This window comes from Branchiostoma floridae, chromosome 8 (assembly GCF_000003815.2).
Source record: "Branchiostoma floridae strain S238N-H82 chromosome 8, Bfl_VNyyK, whole genome shotgun sequence".
Classification (NCBI taxonomy): Eukaryota; Metazoa; Chordata; class Leptocardii; order Amphioxiformes; family Branchiostomatidae; genus Branchiostoma; species Branchiostoma floridae.
The window spans coordinates 24,643,368-24,667,434 of NC_049986.1; the positions used below are offsets into that span (position 1 = coordinate 24,643,368).

Below are 24,067 nucleotides of genomic sequence, written 5' to 3' on the forward strand. Positions count from 1 at the left end.
TGAAGAAAAAGGAATCATCGTTTCAGTTGAGGGGATTTGAAAGTTAGCAATTAAAGTTATACTATCGTCGCCTCTACAAGTCCCCACACTTCCGGACCAAATCTAACAGTTAATCACGGCTATGGCGACATGTGAAAAAGGGTGTTTTTGTTGCACATCCAACTCAGCACTGGAACGTTCTAGTGCTATTAGAACGTGGTCACTGGAAGCCCAGTGCCGAAATAAGTTCATCACTTGGTGTCCAGTGCCGAAGAGTCACCGATCACTGGAAAACCCAGTGAGGAACCGGTGACCTCGGTGGTTCCGCACTCGGTGCCCAGTGACGAATGACGTTCATCACTGGGCCCTGAGTGACGAGCGGAGTTCATCACTGGGCCCCGAGTGACGAGCGGAGTTCATCACTGGGCCCCGAGTGACGAGACAAGGTTCATCACTGGAATTCCAGTGCCAAGAGAGCTTCATCACTGGAACAAAGCAATTCATCACTGGGAAACCAGTGACAAACTTTCTTCGTCACTGGGCAACCAGTGATGACGCCATTTTGAATATATTTTCGTCACTGGAAGTCCAGTGAGGAACCCGTGACCCGCGTAGCCTTGCCACACTCTTTTTGTAGTGGCCAGAGGATTGTATGCAGGTTCCACCAATAATCCACTAAAAGTTACGCTTTGAGCTGTGCTCCGTCCGTTATTTCAGTTCAATAAAATCTTCATCGCTAGTTTCAGTTACCTGTCACAATTCCTTGGCATTTAATCTAAGACACCTAAAGTGAAAAAAACTCAAGATCTGAGACTGAAGAATTCCTCCGGTATTTTTAAACTTGAAATATAATCCTCTACAAAGTAGCCACTACAATAAAGAGTGTGAATGAATCATCTAAACTTGCATGTGTGGGATGATAAAATATCGAGCGTTATACTGTAATACCTTGGCACCTTAAGTTTAAATGTACATTAGTCTCTGCAAGGACGTTATATTGTCCTTGGTCTCTGAGTATTTGATGTAATAAAACTATTGCCCTCCCCAGCCCCTCCCTCTGCAGAGTTACTGGACTTTCCCTTCTCCCTGCTGGAGGTGGGATGTGCGGGGAAGGTTCACGTTTGCCCCGGGGGGGACACGGCAAAACACCCGCTGCCACCACTGACTACGGTAGGGGTCACATCTTCTATTTCTTAGCTTGCCATGTGTATGCTGTGTGCTTTCTTGAATATGCCTAGTGATAACATGTGTTTTATTTATCTCAAGAGTTTATATATTAAAAAAGATGATAGTAGTACAGATGTTTATACCCTTCCAGGGTTAGTAATGTTAACCCTCTTGACACTGCATAAAATTTTTTATGTATCCCAGAACACTGCATATAATTCCGGACTCAAAATGCATCAATGGGTAAATTTTGTTTCTAATTTTTATAGCTTTCATGTAAAGACTTGACTGGGAAAACTATACATTTTTGGAAAGCTCAGAAGCTAAACTTTGTGATAAAATTAAAACAAACATCATACAAGTAACCTGAGGACAGCGATTGTTATGGAAAGTACACCAGGTACATATGCAAAGCTCCCTCCAGAAAAAGTTTCACATCAGGAAATGTCTGTTCAGGGTCAAAAATGTAATTCATTTATCATAAAAGTTTACAGAAATACTTAACAGTACAATTACACATTGCTGGTACGATGTTACCCTTTTTATCTGGGTAGAATAAATAAAAAAACAAATTTCACTGTAGGAAGACTGATTTTCAGAAACACCATGCCCTCTCCCATTTCCACAAAAAAAAATCGAAAAAAAAATAATAATACAGGTTATCTGAACTAAAACGGTCTGCTCCCCTCCCCAATGCATGCGTATATCTTACTGTGCAAATTACGTTGTTTTGGGCCAATTCCTAGCGAGAAAACAGATCTAAATCTCCCCCAGAGTATTTCCAGCACTTGTGGCACATGTTGACCGTATTATGACCAGGACAGATCGGCAGATAGATACGAGAAAGAAAAATAAACGGGGATTTCAGAAGTAAACCTACCGCTGGCAATCAGGCGATCATTCCTCCTTCTTTTACAACAAAAACATGGTTTATTTACATTCCTGCACGTCCTAGATATCCCTGGAGAAAATTATCCTTCTTGCTTCCTGAGAATCGCGGCCATTTTGTCCTCTTCTAATCACTAATTAGACAGAAAACACCGCCAAAACTGACGACATTTTAGCCTTCACAAACAAACAGGGAAGGCCCAAAGAACACATAGTCTCTGATTGGCCAATCGGCAGACCTGCAAGCCCTCTGATTGGATGATGTGATATAATTTGGCTTGATTGGCTAGAGGATTGGCGGGAGATTCAAATTTACGGCAATATAATGGCGCACCGTGGCGAATGCGGTACGGCAAAAAAATGGCTAACCGTGTCGAAAGGGTTAACAAGTTGTCTTTTGCGTGTCAATTTATAGTTAGGATATAAAACCTGCTCTTCTACCAGTTTCCTCAGTGTCACTGTCTGAAACGTTTGACCGCTTCCAAAATCATATCCAGTTGCTTACTGACTGCTTTTGGCATATCTTATTACCTGGATGTCTAACCTTCATTGACGTATATACTTGTAGTATATTTATAAAAATTTCATGATGTGTGAAACCAAACAATTAATTCCACCTCATTCTTACAGTAGTGCTTACTTGATTGTGAAAGGTACTAGTACAAAGTTATACATGTTCTATACTGAAAAACATTTTCTAAGAATACTGGACTAGAATATAGGAAACTACTTGTAGTAAATAGAATGATGCATTGCTGCCTGTTGTGCTGCAGCTCCCCCATGGGCTGCCGCCGGTACTGCAGGACCTGCAGGCCCAGTTGAGAGGCTACCTGCAGCGTCCTGAGGACCTCCCCATTCACGACTTCCAGCCGGCACAGAAGTGAGTCAGTTCCTTGTTTGGTTGGCTTGCCGACACATGATACTCCTCATATAAGCTGGTGGGTTCCTTAACGGGCTTGAATTTTGGCTTTTCCACGACATGGGACCTCCATTTAGTGTCCTATCAGTTTGTTATGTTTATCTTCTTGGAAGGGAAACATATTATTTTTGCTCCGTTAATTCTTCTCCTTCTCCCCAAACAAGTAAGGTCAATGGCCAGAACCAGACACCTGTCACCATGGTTACTGGTAAAGTAGGAGACATCCTGTGTTATCTGTTATTGTTGTTGGGTGGGCCAACTTATTTACTCTTTCTTCGAAGCCAGGGGCTGAATTGCGAGGAGCTTACAATAGGCGGGGCTAAATCGCAAGGGTCTGGAGCGAGCTGCCATTCAGCGCCACTCAGGTGACCTCAATACAATAGAAATTGCCCCAGGTGCAGCCAAAGGACTGTAGGTCTTGAACCACTCACACCAGGAAGGACCCCTCTCTATGTTGTATATTTGTCAAAAACCCGTTCACAGGTTCTGGCCCCGTGAGCGAGACCCAGAGGCCCTGTACTCTGCAGACGTCTGTCCTCTCCAGACGACACTTCAGGTGGAACGGAACCCGACCTCAGGGGAACTTCTCGGCTACAAGGAGGTACAAAACTTCTCATGGTCAGGTGTAAAGTTTTACCTGCTCAAGCCACTTTCTGGCACATTTCTAGCATCTGGATAGAATTGTCTGTCAACAGCGAGCACTGCATGTGTAATGAACACTGCTGCCAGATTATAGAATTCTACTATGACAGATGTATCGTGAAATTTCTTTGTTTTTCTATCTTAAGGCGGCATCTTCCCCATACCTTTCTTATCCAGGTGTATCTCCAAGACACGGGAATTTCTGCCAAGAACTCTCTGTCACTACGGCGACCACCAGGACCCCCCACGGAGGCCACGCGGGGGAGTTCCACGAACTATCCCTTCTGGCCGGGGGGGATGGACGAGCCTGACCTGGGGACTGTGCTGGGGGAGGAGGGGGCAGGAAACATTGATTTTGAAAATGGTAATTTGCATTGTCATAATTCCTAAGTGTTGAAAAGAAATGGACTTTGAAAAGATTTCTTGCTTGTTTTATGTTTTGGAAATTTAAAGGTTTTAATAAATTAAATAAAAAGGTGTTGTCAATCTGTATGATGAGTAGCCAACAGAAGCAAAATGTTTTCATTTTTCTTATAGACCTTCTCTCCTGTCCGCCTGGGTTTGAGCATGGAGTCGACTTCAAGAAGCTGAAGAAGAAAGAAGAACAGTTGGGTACGTTTAACTTCCTAAAGCTTTTTACTCATTCAAGCTCAGTTTCAGCAAAAAATGTAAAGATTCCTTTAAAGTGTTAACACATCCATTTCAAAACCTAACTATTTATGAACACATCTCTCCCTTCTTGTCGAATGCAAGTTAAGAATATTTATTGTTCTAACAAAGCTTTTTTAATCTTTTTTTTGCAGCCAAGATGGCCGCCCCTTCCCAGCATGCCCCAAATGTGCTGAACCTGGCCGACATCCTTGCAGGGGATGATGGGATGGATTGGAGTGAGGAGGAGGAGGAGGTGAGAGAATTGGTTGCTATGGAAACTGAGACAATCATTGTCTCTATCAGCATCATTCACTCCCATCTGATATTGAATCTTGCCTTTCACTGTTGGGGCTACTAATATCCATTTTTTTTTCTGATGGGATATCAGCTGTACATTGTAATTGTTAGCCTGATTTAATCACGCTTCTTAGGCCGGTCCCGCGGAAGCCTACAAACTCCGGATAGCGGGGTTTGCGTTGCACAGACTGTTATTGCAGTCAATGTCTTGTTTCTTTACAAAGGTGGTTAACAAGGCTCCAGGAACCACAAGCCAATCATATTGTACAAAGAATCCACCATTACTAAAGAAAGTCTATGATTATCCGACTCTATGTATGTTAGATATGAGACATCTGTCTACAAATCACATGGAATTCAAGCAGCTGGTTGTGCTGTTAGCCTAAAAGGGTGTGCAGTCCATTTTATATTTCCCGATTCTTCCCCTCTGGGGTATTGAAAACCACGTACTCACAATGTGCTTTGCCCCTTAGTGAAGTAAATACACTGATTGTATGTAGCAAGGGCGTAAGTTTTTCCTGTCCTGTTTTCCCACAGGAAGATCAGGAGACTAAGGAACTGCCCACACTACAGAGGGCAGACAGTCTGGACAACATGCTCCCTCAGGTAGGGACAGCATCTCTGAGTCAGTCTTTTGCATTCTTGTTCTTTGCATTTCTCTATAATTTGTAAGTTTGGGGTATGCTGTTAACGTGTCTTGCTTGCTTTTGTTCTAAAAAAAAAATCCAGGCTCAGGGTGTTGTTTTTTTTATAAAGAGGGGAACAAGGGCACTGCACCCCCTCACTGTATGGGGAAGATCGTCTGCAGAAAACAATTCTGATTGAAGAGAGATTCTACTCAGTCAAATGTTTCCACAGTTTCCAACAGTGACCTGTGGGACAGTAATGTTGTCCCTCAGGAAGCCTAATACAATGTACCATTTTAGCATCTCTAAAGCTCCACAATGTGGAAGATATAGGAAACCCTCTTCCACACCACACCCTGCTTGTATGGTCTGACTCCACTCCATCACCATGCAAGCTCCCTCATGCATTTTTCCTACCCTGACATTTAAGCCTTCCCCATTCCACATTCCTGCCAAAGGCACCCCATGAAGACCCATGCCCATGGTTCTTTTGTACATGTTACTGTTAATCTTGTTATTTCTGCAGCTGCAGGAGAGCAAGACTTTTGTACATGTTACTGTAAATATTGTTATTTCTCCTTTAGGATAGCCAGAATTTGTGCATGCTACAGTAAATCTTGTTATTTCTGCTGCAGTGGAGCCAGACTTTAGTACATGTTACTGTAAATATTGTTATTTCTGCTGCAGGAGAGCCAGACTGCTGAGGTGCCCACCCCCCCAGCACCAGTGAAACCCCCCCAGGAGGAGCAGTGGGCCGTGAACGTTGACATCAGCACGCCTGTAGCCGACTCCACAAGCGGATCCCCAACCCTGCCTACCAGGTCTGACAACTCGGGTTTAGTATGGTTTTAGTTATACCCCCCTCACATTAGGCGCGATTCGATCGGACGACGAGTCTGCGAGCTCTAATTTACGAGGAGGCATGACCCTGATGCCGACGAAGAAATGGCAGAGTTCCCCCTTCCCGTCAGGGTCATGTCTCCTCGTAATTTAAAGCTCGCAGACTTGTCGTTCGATCGAATCGCACCTAATGTGAGGGGGGTATTAGGATCTCCATTAGTTACTGATACGTCACTATAATGAATCCTCCTGGAGTCCGGGTGAATTGTATGCATTTTCACTTGAGCGAAGTGAGGAAAGTCGTGTAAAGTGCCATTCCCAAGGGCACACGATCAGTGGCAAGGCGGGTTTTGAACTCAAGACCTTTTGGGCCTGAGCCTAAAGGGCTGCCAATTGCGCCACGCGATCTCACTGGGTTTCTGATTCTGTTCTCTTTTCCATTAGAGTACAGAACAGGGTTTGATTCCTAGCTGTGCCCAATAGCACTTTCCTCACTCCACCCAGGTGTAAAATGGGTACCTGACTTTAGTTGGGGAGGTAAAAGGCAGTGGGAGTTACTTACCATCACCTGGACACAGTGGATAACAACCCAATACTGCCCCGTGTCTATATGATCTTCACCATTTTACCCACATGAACAATAAACACCAAACTTCCCTAAGGGGCTGCAATGCTTTTAAACAAGTGACGAAAGCATTGACCAAGTTAATGACTTTCTTAACTGTGTTGGTAGAAGTTATTCTGGAACAAATTGAACTGTAACTAATAACTTTCTAGTCCAAAATGTGCTGATAACAACTTGAGTACATTTCACATCAATTTCAGAATTTCTCTGAGTTTGTTTGTTTGTTTTTAGTGGCCATTTGAGTTGGACGTGTTGAAATCAACTTGACTGCACCTTGTAGCAATTACAGAATTTGTGTGATTATCTTTGTTTACTTTGTTTGTTTGTTTGTATGTAGTGGCCGTTTGAGCTGGACGTGTTCCAGAAGCAGGCAATTCTGCACCTGGAGAACCACGACAGCGTCTTCGTGGCCGCGCACACCTCCGCGGGAAAAACCGTGGTGGCCGAGTACGCCATCGCGCTCTCACAGAAACACGTCACCAGGTAACTTTAAGACTTTAAGACTTTGAGACTTTGTTTGAAAATCCATTGGTGAGGTGCCATAGGGCACGCCACTAATCTTCCTGGACTTCATGACAAAACAAAGACGTACTTCCAAAATATCAAATATTTACATACAATATTTACCTTAGTTTACTTAGTTTGAAGGCGGTGTACAGAAAGTGTGAAATGGAGCAAAATGGAATGAAATGGCACGAACATATATAGATACACAGAAAGATTTCTGTACATTCCATTTCGTTCCATTTTGTTACAATTTTCACTTTCTGTACACCCTTTGAGTTTTATTGATGCAACATAGAGTACAGCAACTTTTTTACAGTCAACTACAAATTGCAAGACTTGCAATATTTAGGAAATAATGCGGCCTGCTATTGGTCTATTCCGATGTAACACAGCCAGCTATTGGTCCATTCAGATGTAACTCAGCCTGCTAATGGTTCATTAAGATGTAACATAGCCTGCTATTGGTTCATTCTGATTTAATGCAGCCTTCTATTGGTCCATTCAGATGTAGTGCTGTCTGCTATTGGTGATGTAACACTGTCTGCTATTGGTTCATTCAAATGTAATGCAGCCTTCTATTGGTCCATTCAGATGTAATGCTGTCTGCTATTGGTCCCTTCCAGGACAGTTTACACCTCCCCTATCAAGGCCCTGTCCAATCAGAAGTTCCGAGACTTTAAGCAGACGTTTGAAGACGTGGGGCTGCTGACGGGAGACGTGCAGCTGCGCCCTGAGGCCGCCTGCCTCATCATGACCACAGAGATCCTCAGGTATGTTTCAACCTAATCCTTAATCTTAACCCTAATCCTAACCCTAAACTCTCATCATGACCACAGAGATCCTCAGGTTTGTTTCAACCTAATCCTTAATCTTAACACTAATCCTAACCCTAAACTCTCATCATGACCACAGAGATCCTCAGGTTTGTTTCAACTTAATCCTTAATCTTAACACTAATCCTAACCCTAAACTCTCATCATGACCACAGAGATCCTCAGGTTTGTTTCAACTTAATCCTTAATCTTAACACTAATCCTAACCCTAAACTCTCATCATGACCACAGAGATCCTCAGGTTTGTTTCAACTTAATCCTTAATCTTAACACTAATCCTAACCCTAAACTCTCATCATGACCACAGAGATCCTCAGGTTTGTTTCAACTTAATCCTTAATCTTAACACTAATCCTAACTCTAAACCCTCATCATGACCACAGAGATCCTCAGGTATGTTTCAACCTAAAACTTGACCATAACCCTAACCCTCAACCCTTATCATAGCCACAGAGATCCTCAGGTATGTTTCAGCCTAATCCTAATCCTAATCCTTACCCTAACTAACCTTGACCCTGACTCTGACCCTTATCATCATCAGCAGAAATCCTCATACCATTCTTGGTAAAGATGATGAACCCATAAACATTTATCCATAGGAATACATGATGATGATGACATAATCGTATGCGTTCATTCCTTTGGGTCGTTTCATTTGCTTCAAATGTCTCTTAGATAAGTTAGAAGCAGACAAAGTTGGAGCTGCGCGTGTGCCTGGTCATAACCTGTTCCAGACAACAGGTCCACTGTAGGTATGGGCTCTGCCAGGCCAGTACTTGTTTGTTTGTTTATTTTGATCTCCATTCAAGTTTACTGTTACAGTTGTTTGTTGACTTGTTAACCTACAGGTCGATGCTGTACAACGGCTCAGACGTTATCCGCGACCTGGAGTGGGTCATCTTCGACGAGGTCCATTACATCAACGATGCTGAGGTAAGCTAGTCGTGTCCTAAAACACTCAAACATATAGAGTTGGAGTCCTTACAAACACACATATAACCCGTGCCCATTTGCACTTAGTCTATTGACTTGACTTGAGTAAAATTGAATCAAATTGATTTAAATTAATGTAAATTAAAATAGACTAAAAAAATAAACAGAAAATTAAGAAAATTTTAAAAAATGAAAGAATTAAAAATTTTTTTTTTTAAATTTAAAAACTTTTAAAACTTTTAAAAATTTAAATTAAAATCAAAATTATGTTACAGAGATCATGTTACCTGACACCTGTTGTGTGTGTTACCTGACACCTGTAGTGTGTGTCACCTGACACCTGTAGTGTGTGTCACCTGACACCTGTAGTGTGTGTTACCTGACACCTGTAGTGTGTGTCACCTGACACCTGTAGTGTGTGTTACCTGACACCTGTTGTGTGTGTTACCTGACACCTGTTGTGTGTGTAACCTGACACCTGTTGTTTGTGTTACCTGACACCTGTTGTGTGTGTTACCTGACACCTGTTGTGTGTTACCTGACACCTGTTGTTTGTGTTACCTGACACCTGTTCTGTGTTACCTGACACCTGTTCTGTGTTACCTGACACCTGTGGTGTGTGTTACAGAGAGGAGTTGTGTGGGAGGAAGTGCTGATCATGTTACCTGACACCTGTTCTGTGTTACCTGACACCTGTGGTGTGTGTTACAGAGAGGAGTTGTGTGGGAGGAAGTACTGATCATGTTACCAGAACATGTGAACATCATCCTACTCAGTGCCACAGTTCCGAACACCATGGAGTTCGCAGACTGGATCGGGTGAGTAGAATGTTCCTTCCTTTCTCTGCAAGATATTTGTAGATGTATCATGTATATCCTTTCGTCAGAAAAGTGCTAGTGAATTTTCTCCTATAAAAACTTCCAGAAATAGATAAGGATGTTGCTTTGTCTTGAATGGCGTATGTGATCCCCAAACAAAGAAGATTAACTTAATCAGCACGTGGAGTAAAGCTGTTGTGTTGCATTCCTGTTTTCTTGTATAAAAACTTCCAGAAGTTTGTAAAGATGTGATATGTTGTACATTGTATTTGCAGGAGAACAAAGAAGAAGATCTACGTGATCAGTACTCTTAGTAAAGATGTTGTGTTGTGTTCTTGTTTTCTTATATAAAAACTTCGAGAAGTACATAAAGATGTGTTGTTCATAGGAGGACAAAGAAGAAGAAGATCTATGTGATCAGCACACTGAAGCGGCCGGTTCCTCTGGAGCATTTTCTGTACACTGGGAACAGCAAACAGACTAGCAAGGAACGCTTCCTTATCGTGGACTCTGCTAGGAACTTCCTCACCAAGGGGTTTGTTTGTGTTTTTAGCCTTTATTTATTCATTAGAAAATCAAATTTCCCTTTAGTCTATGCCTGTGGTCTGAGAGCAAAGGAAGTCTTTCTTGAATTGTTCATAAATAGTGAAGCATTTTTCTAGCAGTTCTTCATCTACAGAAGCTTATGTGTTATGGCAATGGGCATTTGACAGTTTGTCCAATTCAGACACAGAGGATGAGACAATGTTCTCTCTCCCCCCCCTCAGGTACTATGCAGCGATTGATGCTAAGAAAGCTCGCGCCTCAAAGTCTTCCTCTGGGTACGGAGCCAAAGGCACGAGAGGAGGGGACCCCAGACAGGTCAGTAGCTGGGTGGTACCTGTACCTCACCTGTATCACACCTGTTTCTTGCCTGTATCTCACCTATATCTCACCTGTATCTCACCTGTATATCACCTTACCTTACCTGTATCCCACCTATATCTCACCTGTACCTCACCTGTATCTCACCTGTATATCACCTTACCTTACCTGTATCCCACCTATATCTCACCTGTTCCTCACCTGTATCTCACCTGTATCTCACCTTACCTTACCTGTATCCCACCTATATCTCACCTGTTCCTCACCTGTATCTCACCTGTGTCACACCTGTATCCCACCTATATCTCACCTGTTCCTCACCTGTGTCTCACCTGTATCTCACCTGTATTACTGCAGGAGAAAAACGTCTGGCTGCCCATCATCCAGGCCATCCAGCGGGACGACAAGCTGCCCGTGGTGGCCTGTTTCTCACCTTTATCCAACCTGTATCTCACCTGTATCTCATCTGTACCTCACCTGTATCTCACCTGTACCTCACCTGTATTACTGCAGGAGAAAAACGTCTGGCTGTCCATCATCCAGGCCATCCAGAGAGACGACAAACTGCCCGTGGTGGCCTTCACCTTCTCCAAGCGCCGCTGCGACGACAACGCCGCCATGCTGACCTCGATCGACCTCACCACCGCCGCCGAGAAGAGCGAGATTCACCTGTTCATCCAGAAGTCTCTGCAGAGGCTGAAGGGACCCGACAGGGACCTGCCTCAGGTTCTTTCATTCATTTGTTCATTCATTCACTCATTCATTCATTTGTCCGTCCGTCCGTCCATCCATCCATTTATCCATGCATCCATCCATTCATCCATCCATCCATTCATCCATCCATCATTGATTCACTCATTCATTCATTCGTCCGTCCGTCCATCCATCCATTCATCCATGCATCCATCCATTCATCCATGCATCCATCCATTCATCCATCCATCATTGATTCACTCATTCATTCATCATTCCTTCACTCACTGGATCAGTCATTCATTCACTTACTCATTTGCTCATCCATCCATGATATTACACCACCATATTACAGTATCTAACACCAGCTCAAAAACAGTCATGACTTCAAGTACCAACCTAGGATTGATGTGTTCAAAAATTCCTATTTCCCCAGAACTATCATTAGTTGAATATGTTATTGCCAAACACAGTAGGGGCGTCTTCTCTGGATAGTTTTAAAGAACACTTGCAGATAGATGTGCTAAAGTTAGGTGTGACAGGTTGTTCGGTGTAATATAACCAGCTGCTGCCGCGCTGCGTGCCTACGAAGCTGGTGTGTTATGCCGAAGGGCGGTTATACCGGCTATATAGATACAGATACAGAAGCTGGTGTGTTATGCCGAAGGGCGGTTATACCGGCTATATAGATACAGATACAGAAGCTGGTGTGTTATGCCGAAGGGCGGTTATACCATCTATATAGATACAGAATATGCAGATATTATCAAACCTGTATGTTATCTCACCTGTGTAATCTCACCTGTCAGTGAGTGTGTAATCTCACCTGAGTGTGTAATCTCACCTGTGTTATCTCACCTGTGTAATCTCACCTGTCAGTGAGTGTGTAATCTCACCTGAGTGTGTAATCTCACCTGTGTTATCTCACCTGTGTAATCTCACCTGTCAGTGAGTGTGTAATCTCACCTGAGTGTGTAATCTCACCTGTGTTATCTCACCTGTGTAATCTCACCTGTCAGTGAGTGTGTAATCTCACCTGAGTGTGTAATCTCACCTGTGTTATCTCACCTGTGTAATCTCACCTGTACAGGTAAAACACCTTCAGGACCTTTTGAAGCGGGGGTTAGCTGTGCACCACAGCGGAATCCTGCCCATCCTTAAGGAAGTGGTGGAGATGCTGTTCAGCAGGGGACTCGTCAAGGTGAGATTCTCTCATTCAGTCGTTCATTCAGTACCTGTCTAAACCGACCTCTCCTGCCTTGTTCTCACTCACTGACTCGTCCCGTAGCTCAGGTGGCCTTAGGGGCAGTAAGGCTGTTCACTAGTGACTTCCAGCTCTGGCGATCTTCCGCCAGTCTCGTCAGCTGGGCTGACGTCCTTCCAGTCCAGTCTTTTAGGTCGTTCATCCATGCAGTTGGCAACCCCTCGGCCGCGCTCCTTCCACTTTACCTTGTAAGATTGTATTTGTCAAGGTTCCTTTTCGCCTAGACGCATGTCCAAACCACTGAAGCTTCTTCCTTTTGACCAAAGATAAGAAGCTGGGTAGTGGTCCTTCCAGAGTGGTGATGCGTTCCTGGATGTCTTTATTTGAAGTATGGGATGTCCAGTGGACTCCCAGTAACCGCCTGTAGCAGTTCAGCTCTAGAGCATTTATTCTCTTTTTTATGTCTTGCCTGCCTTGTTCACACATTCATTTACTCGCCTTGCAGTGTGCAGTGCTGGAATGGCACTGAAACCAGACTCACTGGTGCAGCAGTCCAGATCCCTGGGCATGAATGCTACCTTCATTTCATGACTATCATCATTTTCTGACACCAGCTCCTAATTATTATCATAGTTACCATGAAATCACTGTGGCAGCGGGCATCAAAGCTAGCCTAGTATGATTAACTTTAATCATCATTTCTCACACAGGTTGCTAATTACCGACATAATTACCTTGAAATTACCACGGAGGTTGGCACCAAAGCTACCTTAGAGCAGCATAAAAACTTTGAGCATTAGTGCAGCATCGATTACTATTTTTGCTGGCCAGGGGTGTTCCTCATTTTTTTACTGACTGGTTCAGCAATGCCATCTATAAGATAGTTACAGTAGAGATCCCGCCAGAAGTGAAAAGTTGACATGATGACAGTCAAAGGTATACCAGCAGCCAATACCTCTAAATTACGTTTAATAACTTATGATTTTTGTCTGAAATACAACAAAGACATGTACTACTTGAATAATTTTTCTGCCTTTAATTATCAAATTACTTTGCTGCGGCAGTTACCCCAGTGTGTTTATTGTTGTTGTTGTTGTTTACTGTTTTGCAGTTCCTGTTTGCGACAGAGACGTTCGCCATGGGAGTAAACATGCCGGCACGGACAGTTCTGTTCGACTCCATCAGAAAACACGACGGCACGCAGGTCAGTCTACTACAAACAATTGATCAATCATTAGTTTTCTGATCAATAAGATATGAATCAATTAGCTATTAACAAACCATCCAACAAAGGCATGAGAGACCTGCTAGGTCAGTGGTCTGGGCAACAAGACACCACTGGTTCTGACTGGTACATACTGGTTCTAACCAGTACAGACTGGTACATACTGGTTCTGACTGGTACAGATAATTTCTGACTAGTACAGACCAATTTGGAGAGGTACATTCCGGTCCTGAGTGGTAAAACTGACATACAGTTCCGACCAGTTCTGACCAGTACTGACCGGTACTGACCCATGTTGTGTCCCCACAGATGCGAGACCTGCTGCCTGGGGAGTATATCCAGATGGCGGGGCGGCGTGGACTGGACACGACCGGTACTGACCGGTTCTGACCCATGTTGTGTCCCCACAGATGCGAGACCTGCTGCCTGGGGAGTATATCCAGATGGCGGGGTGGCGTGGACTGGACACGACCGGTACTGACCGGTTCTGACCCATGTTGTGTCCCCACAGATGCGAGACCTGCTGCCTGGGGAGTATATCCAGATGGCTGGGCGGCGTGGACTGGACACGACCGGTACTGACCAGTTCTGAGCCATGTTGTGTCCCCACAGATGCGAGACCAGCACCCTGGAGAGTATATCCAGATGGCGGGGCGTGCGGGGCGGCGAGGACTGGACACGACCGGTACTGACCGGTTCTGACCGGTACAGAACGGTACAGACTGATACTGACCCATGTTGTGTCCCCACAGATGCGAGACCTGCTGCCTGGGGAGTATATCCAGATGGCGGGGTGGCGTGGACTGGACACGACCGGTACTGACCAGTTCTGAGCCATGTTCTGTCCTGACGGTACTGACCATGTTGTGTCCCCCAGATGCGAGACCTGCTGCCTGGCGAGTATATCCAGATGGCGGGCCGTGCGGGGCGGCGAGGACTGGACACGACCGGTACCGTGATCATCCTGTGTAAGGGAGATGTGCCGGAGATGGCCGACCTGCACAAGATGATGCTGGTGAGTTCCGTTTGTGTCTCTAAAGGTGGTAAAGGTACAACCTTTTTGAGGCTGTAGGGGCAGTGGGTTGTTATCCACTGTGTCTAGGGCAGTACTGTAAGGCCCTACCCTTTCCTTTCACCGCCTTTTACCTCCCTAACCATAGTCAGATATACCCATTTTTACACCTTGGTGGAGTGAGGAACGGCCTCTCAAATACCTTTCCCAAGGGTGCAAGATTGGTAGCATGGCAAGATTTGAACCTGGACCTCTAAGTTGCGGGCCAAACATCTTACCGACGGCTAAGGACACAACAATTTCTGTATCCCTCTGTACCTATACGCCATACTTCTGCTCTGTAAATCACTCCAATGTAATTCTGTAAGTGACCTCCTGTATCTTAGCAGCCTTACACCAGATAAGCTAATACCTAGGTGGGAAGAGCTAAAATTGACCCAGCTGGAGTCGCATTTCTGGCTGACCTACACCATGATACTGAACCTTCTGAGAGTGAAGGCCCTGTTTGTTTGTTTACTTGTTTGTTTACTTGTTTACAGGGCAAGCCAACCCAGCTGGAGTCCCGTTTCCGCCTGACCTACACCATGATACTGAACCTGCTCCATGTGTGGGGATCTTGTTTGTTTACATGTTTGTTTATTTGTTTACAGGGTAAGCCGACCCAGCTGGAGTCGCGTTTCCGCCTGACCTACACCATGATCCTGAACCTGCTGAGTGAAGAGACTTTGTTTGTTTACATGTTTGTTTACATGTTTGTTTATTTGTTTACTTGTTTACAGGGCAAGCCGACCCAGCTGGAGTCGCGTTTCCGACTGACCTACACCATGATCCTGAACCTGCTGAGTGAAGAGACTTTGTTTGTTTACATGTTTGTTTACATGTTTGTTTATTTGTTTACTTGTTTACAGGGCAAGCCGACCCAGCTGGAGTCGCGTTTCCGGCTGACCTACACCATGATCCTGAATCTTCTGCGTGTGGAGGAGCTGCGGGTAGAAGACATGATGAAGAGAAGCTTCTCCGAGTTCCACACCAGGAAGGACACGCAGGTGCACCAGACGGAGGTTAAGAACGTACAGGTAAGAGTTCCACACCAGGAAGGACACACAGGTGCACCAGACGGAGGTTAAGAATGTACAGGTAAGAGTTCCACACACAGGTGCACCAGACGGAGGTTAAGAACGTACAGGTAAGAGTTCCACACCAGGACAGGTGCACCAGACGGAGGTTAAGAACGTACAGGTATTAGAGTTTCACACCAGGTGCACCAGACGGAGGTTAAGAACGTACAGGTAAGAGTTCCACACCAGGACAGGTGCACCAGACAGAGGTTAAGAACGTACAGGTAAGAGTTCCACACCAGGAAGGACACCCAGGTGCACCAGACGGAGGTTAAGAACGTACAGGTAAGAGTTCCACACCAGGAAGGACACCCAGGTGCACCAGACGGAGGTTAAGAACGTACAGGTAAGAGTTCCACACCAGGAAGGACACCCAGGTGCACCAGACGGAGGTTAAGAACATACAGGTAAGAGTTCCACACCAGGTGCACCAGACGGAGGTTAAGAATGTACAGGTAAGAGTTCCACACCAGGACAGGTGCACCAGACGGAGGTTAAGAACGTACAGGTAAGAGTTCCACACCAGGAAGGACGCACAGGTGCACCAGACGGAGGTTAAGAACGTACAGGTAAGAGTTCCACACCAGGTGCACCAGACGGAGGTTAAGAACGTACAGGTAAGAGTTCCACACCAGGAAGGACACACAGGTGCACCAGACGGAGGTTAAGAACGTACAGGTAAGAGTTCCACACCAGGAAGGACACGCAGGTGCACCAGACGGAGGTTAAGAACGTACAGGTAAGAGTTCCACACCAGGAAGGACACACAGGTGCACCAGACGGAGGTTAAGAACATACAGGTAAGAGTTCCACACCAGGTGCACCAGACGGAGGTTAAGAACGTACAGGTAAGAGTTCCACACCAGGAAGGACACACAGGTGCACCAGACGGAGGTTAAGAACATACAGGTAAGAGTTCCACACCAGGTGCACCAGACGGAGGTTAAGAACGTACAGGTAAGAGTTCCACACCAGGAAGGACACACAGGTGCACCAGACGGAGGTTAAGAACGTACAGGTAAGAGTTCCACACCAGGTGCACCAGACGGAGGTTAAGAACGTACAGGTAAGAGTTCCACACACAGGTGCACCAGACGGAGGTTAAGAACGTACAGGTAAGAGTTCCACACCAGGTGCACCAGACGGAGGTTAAGAACGTACAGGTAAGAGTTCCACACCAGGAAGGACGCACAGGTGCACCAGACGGAGGTTAAGAACGTACAGGTAAGAGTTCCACACCAGGTGCACCAGACGGAGGTTAAGAACGTACAGGTAAGAGTTCCACACCAGGAAGGACACACAGGTGCACCAGACGGAGGTTAAGAACGTACAGGTAAGAGTTCCACACCAGGAAGGACACACAGGTGCACCAGACGGAGGTTAAGAACGTACAGGTAAGAGTTCCACACCAGGACAGGTGCACCAGACGGAGGTTAAGAACGTACAGGTAAGAGTTCCACACATGTGCACCAGACGGAGGTTAAGAACGTACAGGTAAGAGTTCCACACCAGGAAGGACACCCAGGTGCACCAGACGGAGGTTAAGAACGTACAGGTAAGAGTTTCACACCAGGAAGGACACCCAGGTGCACCAGACGGAGGTTAAGGACGTACAGGTAAGAGTTCCACACCAGGAAGGACACCAGACGGAGGTTAAGAACGTACAGGTAAGAGTTCCACACCAGGAAGGACACACAGGTGCACCAGACGGAGGTTAAGAACGTACAGGTAAGAGTTCCACACCAGGAAGGACACACAGGTGCACCAGACGGAGGTTAAGAATGTACAGGTAATAATCACAGGGTCTGCTCCTAGGACAGGTGCACCAGACGGAGGTTAAGAACGTACAGGTAAGAGTTCCACACCAGGTGCACCAGACGGAGGTTAAGAACGTACAGGTAAGAGTTCCACACCAGGAAGGACACACAGGTGCACCAGACGGAGGTCAAGAACGTACAGGTAAGACAGGGGAATAAGACATTTTGTTTAAGACATTATGACTGTAATTTGTTGTTTGTTTATTTGTTTGTTTGTTTAAAATTCCAAGAAAAACTAAAAACAGTGAAGGAGCCAGGCTGCTACATGTGCGGACTGCAGTTGTTGTTTGTTTATTTGTTTGTTTTTTTTAAAATTCCAAGAAAAACTAAAAACAGTGAAGGAGCCAGACTGCTACATGTGTGGACTCAACCTTGTTGTTTGTTTATTTGTTGTTGTTAATTTTTTAAATTCCAGGAAAAACTGAAAACAGTGAAGGAGCCAGACTGCTACATGTGTGGACTCAACCTTGTTGTTTGTTTATTTGTTGTTGTTAATTTTTTAAATTCCAGGAAAAACTGAAAACAGTGAAGGAGCCAGATTGCTACATGTGTGGACTCAACCTTGTTGTTTGTTTGTTTGTTTATTCTAAATTCCAGGAAAAACTGAAAACAGTAAAGGAGCCAGACTGCTACATGTGTGGTCTTGACCTTGAATCCTACTACATGACCTGCAAGGAACTCTGGGAACTCAGAAGACAGCTGCAGGTCAGGGGTCAAACGTTTTTTTTTAAAGCATGGTTGGTTTGTTAATGGCTAATTGCTTCATATCTTATTGACCAGAAAACTAATGATGATCCATTGATTGATTGATGGATCGATTGTTTATAGTAGACTTACCTGCGTGCCGTCGTGTTTTCTGATGGAGTCAAACAGAACTGTCCGGTGGTTTGAGGGTTAAAGCATGAGGTCTAGACACATCAGGTAGAGTTATGCAGGTTAAGATGTGTGCTTATCCTAGTCTTTAAAGACATGTACATGTACTACCTATATTAATCGTGGTATTATTTTCTGAAAACATGCTGATATTGTAGTAGTAATAATCATAGTAGTCAGTGATAGTATATTATAGTTGATAACAGTAGTTACTGTTACTACAGTACAGTAACTGTAGTAGTTGTAGTAGCACTAGTAGCAGAATTAGCAGATTCTGAAGTAGTATTTGATTTTACTGCAGCTGGGGTTCCTGACATGACACGGCAGTTGATTTATTTTCAAAATTTCATGAAGATTACAAATTTCCTTTATTAGAACTTCCCAGCTTGAGATGTGATCATTTTTACAGAAACATTTTTTTTTCTAATCTTCTCTAATCAGAGACAGATCCTGACGTCCCCCCACGGACTGAAGGCCATGTCGGCGGGAAGGGTCGTAACCGTTAGCAACCACAGACACAACAACGCCCTGGGAGTGGTGCTGCAGGTAGGAACACGTTTCTGTGTAAGCTGTGATGTTTGTTTGTTTGTTTGTTTGTTAGTTAGGGCAGGATCGATAGCGGGCGGGTTCAATTGTGGGCGGGGTCGATTGCATGCAGGTTGACTTGCTGCCTGCAGGTTGACTTGCTGTCTGCAGGTTGACTTGCTGCCTGCAGGGTTGACTTGCTGCCTGCAGGGTCAACTTGCTGTCTGCAGGTTGACTTGCTGCCTGCAGGTTGACTTGCTGTCTGCAGGGTCGACTTCCTGGGTGCAGGGTTGACTTGCTGGGTGCAGGGTTGACTTGCTGCCTGCAGGGTCGACTTGCTGTCTGCAGGTTGACTTGCTATCTGCAGGGTCGACTTGCTGTCTGCAGGTTGACTTGCTGTCTGCAGGTTGACTTGCTGCCTCCAGCATTGACTTGCTGCCTGCAGGGTTGACTTGCTGCCTGCAGGGTTAACTTGCTGCCTGCAGGGTTGACTTGCTGTCTGCAGGTTGACTTGCTGCCTGCAGGTTGACTTGCTGTCTGCAGGTTGACTTGCTGTCTGCAGGTTGACTTGCTGTCTGCAGGTTGACTTGCTGTCTGCAGGGTTGACTTCCTGCCTCGACTTTATTTAAAATAGATTTACACTTAGTCTAGTACTACAGAGGTATTGCCCAATTAATTATAAGTAATTGGGCAAGCTGAATATTTAATGCAGGTATGAGGTCTCTGAACTTTGTTTATTTGTTTGTTTCCATCTCCCAGGTAACCTCGGGCAGTGGTAACGAGAAGCTCTTCACCACGTTGATCATCTGTGACGCCTCAGTGTCAGAGAGTCCGCCCCCCTCCCCCGCGCGACCTTCAGACAAGGTCACCCCGGTCCTGCTGACCTCTGACCTGTTCCTGCCGGACGGGCCTGGAGGTCATGTTGTCGAGCCACTCCGTCCTGAAGACATCACCATGGCAACGACCTCCACCCTGAAGATCAACGCGGACAGGATTGTGGACGACGTCAGGAAGCGACAGCAGCCCAGGTTCAGGTGAGAACAGGTTTTTTTTCTTATTTATTCATCTCAAAATGGCTGAGTAGCCCCTTCAACTTTTTAAAGTTGATTTCCAAGGGGGCCAAGCTTCTTAAGATGTACCAAGACAGATATCTGTGAATAATTTCATCAGGTTAATGAATATTAAGTAGTTAAATAAAATGTAACTTTATTTAACAATTAATGTTCTTTATTGACAACCATGTTTGTCAAGTCTCTTGAAAAACTATAGATTGTAAATAAAAGTTTGTCATCCGGATATAGTCAGTACTTTTGTTAATGGGTTTATTCATATTGAATTCCATATCAACAACAACCAGACAAAGTCTTGAAGTACTGCAGCTGGAAACCATGGAAACTTGCGAGAGGGCCCAAAATCTATCCATTTCTTTGACATCATGTTAGAACCTAACCACTCATCTGATGTTACTTTATCCTCTTGAGTCATGTCTGCCGTTCAACCACGCACGCACACAGGCACACTTCCATGGCCATTGCTCTGATGATCTCATACCACTTGTCCCTCCATTGAGAGCCGTTCAATCTTTGCAACTCACATAATGCTACACTGTTCAGTTATCGGTCTCAAAGTCATTCTATCGCAACAGCTTCTTTCCTTGGACTGCCAAACAAAGGAACTCCCTCAATAACAACTGTTTTTAAAAAAGAAGACAAAAACACACAAACACCCACTGGCTATTCTTCAGGAACGACCCACCCGGCCAGTCTGTCACCGTAGCGACCCAGGAGCTCCTGAGACTGACAGAGACTCACCCGGGTGGGCTAACCCCGCTTGACCCAGTAAAGGACCTGGGAGTGCGGGACGTGGACTCCGTGGAGCTCCTCCGGAGAAAACAGTTCCTGCTGGAGTCTCTGGAGAAGTTCTCCTGCCAGCACTGCACCAAGTTCAGGGAGCACGTGAGTCTGGCGTGGGTTACATATGGGTTATTGGTGTGGGTGCTGGGTGGGTGACTGTGTGGGGAAGGGTAGGTTACTGTGTCTGGGAGGGTGGGTGACTGAATGGTTGTGTTGTTGAGTCTCTGGAGAAGTTCTCCTGCCTGCACTGCACCAAGTTCAGGGAGCACGTGAGTCTGGCATGGGTTACATATGGGTTATTGGTGTGGGTGACTGGGTGGGTGTGTTGTTGAGTCCCTGGTATGTGTGTTTGTGTGCGCGTGTGTGCATGTGCCTGAGTGTGTGTGTGTGTGTGCATGTGTGTGTGTTTGTGTGTGTGTGTTTGTGTGTGGGTGTGTTGTTGAGTCCCTGGAGAAGTTCTGCCTCCACTGCACCAAGTTCAGGGAGCATGTGAGTCTGGCGTGGGTTACTGGGAGGGGAAGGGTGGGTTGCATGGGTGTGTTTTATGTGTGTGTGTGTGTGAGAGAGAGTGTATGTGTGTTTGTGTGTGCGTGTGTGCCTGTGTGTGTATGTGTGTGTGTGTGCGTTCATGTTAAGTCTGGGAAAGCTTCCTAGTATCAGGGAGCACGCGAGACTGACATGGGTTACTGAAAGTAGCAAGCGTGGGTGTCCTGCATGGGTGGGTGCTTGTGTTCCTGGTTGAGTCTAGGAAAGATTTTCTGCATCCACGACTAAGCTAAGGAAGCTTGAGGGTGTTGCGTGGGTTACTAAGATAATGAGTGAGAGTTGAAAGGGTGTGTGTGGGAAAGTTCGAGGAGAAGCATCAGAGGCTTAAGAAGTATTTCCCTGCCTTCACGATTAAGTTAAGGAAATATTAGGAATAGGAAAGCTGTTCTCTTTCATCTCTTCTCATTGTTTCCTACTTTTTTTCTGCAGTTTGAAGAATTGAGGGAAAACCTCGAGCTGAAGGAGAGGCTGAACCACCTGTGTTACCTGCTGTCCGACAACAGCCTGGCATTGTTACCTGAGTACGAACAAAGGGTACAGGTGAGACACATTCCTTACCTGTCCTACAGGTGAGCTCACCTGTGTTACCTGCTGTCGGACAACAGCCTGGCACTCTTACCTGAGTATGAACAAAGGGTTCAGGTGAGGCACACTACTTACCTCTCCTACAGGTGTGTTACCTGCTGTCCTAGAGGTGTGTTCACCTGTGTGGTTACCACCTGTTTTGTTCTTAGCTGTTCTCACCTGTTGTGTTCCCACCTGTTGCAGGTGCTGAAGCGGCTGCGTTACCTGGATGCGGCAGGTACGGTGCAGCTGAAGGGGCGCGTGGCGTGTGAGATCAGTAACTCACCTGTTCTCACCTGTTGCAGGTGCTGAAGCGGCTGCGTTACCTGGATGCGGCAGGTACCACCTGTTGCAGGTGCTGAAGCGGCTGCGTTACCTGGATGCGGCAGGTACGGTGCAGCTGAAGGGACGCGTGGCGTGTGAGATCAGTAACTCACCTGTCCTTACCTGTTGTGTTCCCACCTGTTGCAGGTGCTGAAGCGGCTGCGTTACCTGGATGCGGCAGGTACGGTGCAGCTGAAGGGGCGCGTGGCGTGCGAGATCAGTAACCACGAGCTGCTGATCACGGAGCTGGTTTTCGAGAACGTTCTGACGGACCTCCAGCCGTCGGAGATCGCCGCGCTGCTGTCCTGTATCGTGTTTCAGGAGGTCAGGTTTCTTCAACAACTGATATGTGATAATAAGCTTTGCATAGTAGCCTGGGTACCATCCGGATAGTAGTTCGTGCTGATGTTTATTATACACTATATACAGTTGCTTCTTGCTCCGATGTTTAATAGTTGCTTCTCACTCTGTGGTTTATTTTACTCTATATACAGTCGCTTCTTTGCTATTCCATTTCGGAATTTTGACATCTCTAAAGTCTGGAATCGTCCAAATTTTTAACTGATTGGTTATGTTATGATCACTGTTATGACTTACATGTCCATGTAATGACTTTACCGTCCTCTTCTATAATGTGTGCGTGCCATATAAGTCTTGATAGTAAAAGTTGTTTAAACTTTTCTTTGCCCCCTCCCCCACAGAGAAGATGTGTAGAGCCCACTCTGACGGAAACACTTCAAAAGGTAGGATTAACAATACAACACATGTAATGTTGTAACCCACAGTTACTGTATCATATAGTGTTATATTACTGTATTATGATATATTTCCAAGGTTTAGTTTCTTCATAATGTAATACATAATATGATATTGTATATCTCCCAATTCCTTAGTCTGTGTAACCCAAACTCCGCTGTCCAGGGCTGTACTGGCCCCTCCCCGCGGAGGGGGCCGGCGGATGTTTGGCGGGCTGCTATAAGCGAGATTTAATCAGGCTACCAATTCCTCAACATGCCTGCTTTATGTGTCAGATTCTACATAATATCCAAACAGTTCCAGAGTTCAACTAGTTAAAGTATTTTAGTGTTCCGAAGGACTTTTTTTTCCCATGGCCTCAGTGCCCCCTTTTGGAGTGATTTCACAAAGTTGTGTGATCCAAGGGCTTTGAAATAGAGATGGGTGTTGCCATATGCACCATGATGGTGCAGAATAACTTTTAATTAACCAACAACTCGTTGAAAAGTCATTTGAGAGTCATGCATGTTAAAGAAAATCATGGGGAAAAAAATGGTTGCTATCTCCATTTTTTTTGCTGCAGTGTTGACTATCTGGCAGAGACTTTCATTCTCATAGTACATGTACTTAGTTTAGCCATAGCCAAAACTGTAGGGCTGATATCAATTAGGATTTTGCCTTGGTCAATACTGATGGAAGGGGGCTATGTGTGTCTGTTACCTAAGTGCCTTCGTCATACCAGGAGATGCGAACAAACTGAAACCAAATGTAACATGATGTCATGATGTTTAGTAAGGCCCAATTTCTACAAGACGGTGATTGCGCTGTGCTCTCACTGCCACCTAGGACAGATGTGTGCATTAATAAACCTTTGATTTCATATAAACTGGGTGTATCATACAAAATGCAGAAGTGTGTCTAAAAAGCACAACAAAACGCACAAATCTTAGCAAGATTTTGTTTTTTTCTAAATTGCAATTCGTTGATCA

The 24,067-nt window shown here is 45.3% G+C and overlaps 1 protein-coding gene across 1 annotated transcript in view; it reads left to right on the forward strand.

The window, feature by feature from the left end:
* The window catches only part of LOC118422040 (helicase SKI2W-like), a 33,486-nt gene that overhangs the window by 509 nt on the left and 8,910 nt on the right, over positions 1 to 24,067 (forward strand). Inside the window, 30 exon segments of the mRNA XM_035829545.1 lie at positions 1,028 to 1,149; positions 2,808 to 2,914; positions 3,437 to 3,554; positions 3,773 to 3,959; positions 4,133 to 4,207; positions 4,399 to 4,499; positions 5,081 to 5,168; positions 5,470 to 5,531; positions 5,857 to 5,956; positions 5,959 to 5,990; positions 6,972 to 7,117; positions 7,765 to 7,911; positions 8,823 to 8,907; positions 9,619 to 9,725; positions 10,114 to 10,260; positions 10,493 to 10,586; positions 11,103 to 11,315; positions 12,373 to 12,483; positions 13,598 to 13,690; positions 14,589 to 14,726; positions 15,632 to 15,799; positions 18,256 to 18,363; positions 18,973 to 19,077; positions 19,816 to 20,090; positions 20,801 to 21,011; positions 21,885 to 21,995; positions 22,224 to 22,324; positions 22,359 to 22,413; positions 22,491 to 22,667; positions 23,045 to 23,086. Of these exon segments, the coding sequence (XP_035685438.1) occupies positions 1,028 to 1,149; positions 2,808 to 2,914; positions 3,437 to 3,554; positions 3,773 to 3,959; positions 4,133 to 4,207; positions 4,399 to 4,499; positions 5,081 to 5,168; positions 5,470 to 5,531; positions 5,857 to 5,956; positions 5,959 to 5,990; positions 6,972 to 7,117; positions 7,765 to 7,911; positions 8,823 to 8,907; positions 9,619 to 9,725; positions 10,114 to 10,260; positions 10,493 to 10,586; positions 11,103 to 11,315; positions 12,373 to 12,483; positions 13,598 to 13,690; positions 14,589 to 14,726; positions 15,632 to 15,799; positions 18,256 to 18,363; positions 18,973 to 19,077; positions 19,816 to 20,090; positions 20,801 to 21,011; positions 21,885 to 21,995; positions 22,224 to 22,324; positions 22,359 to 22,413; positions 22,491 to 22,667; positions 23,045 to 23,086 (3,626 nt within the window).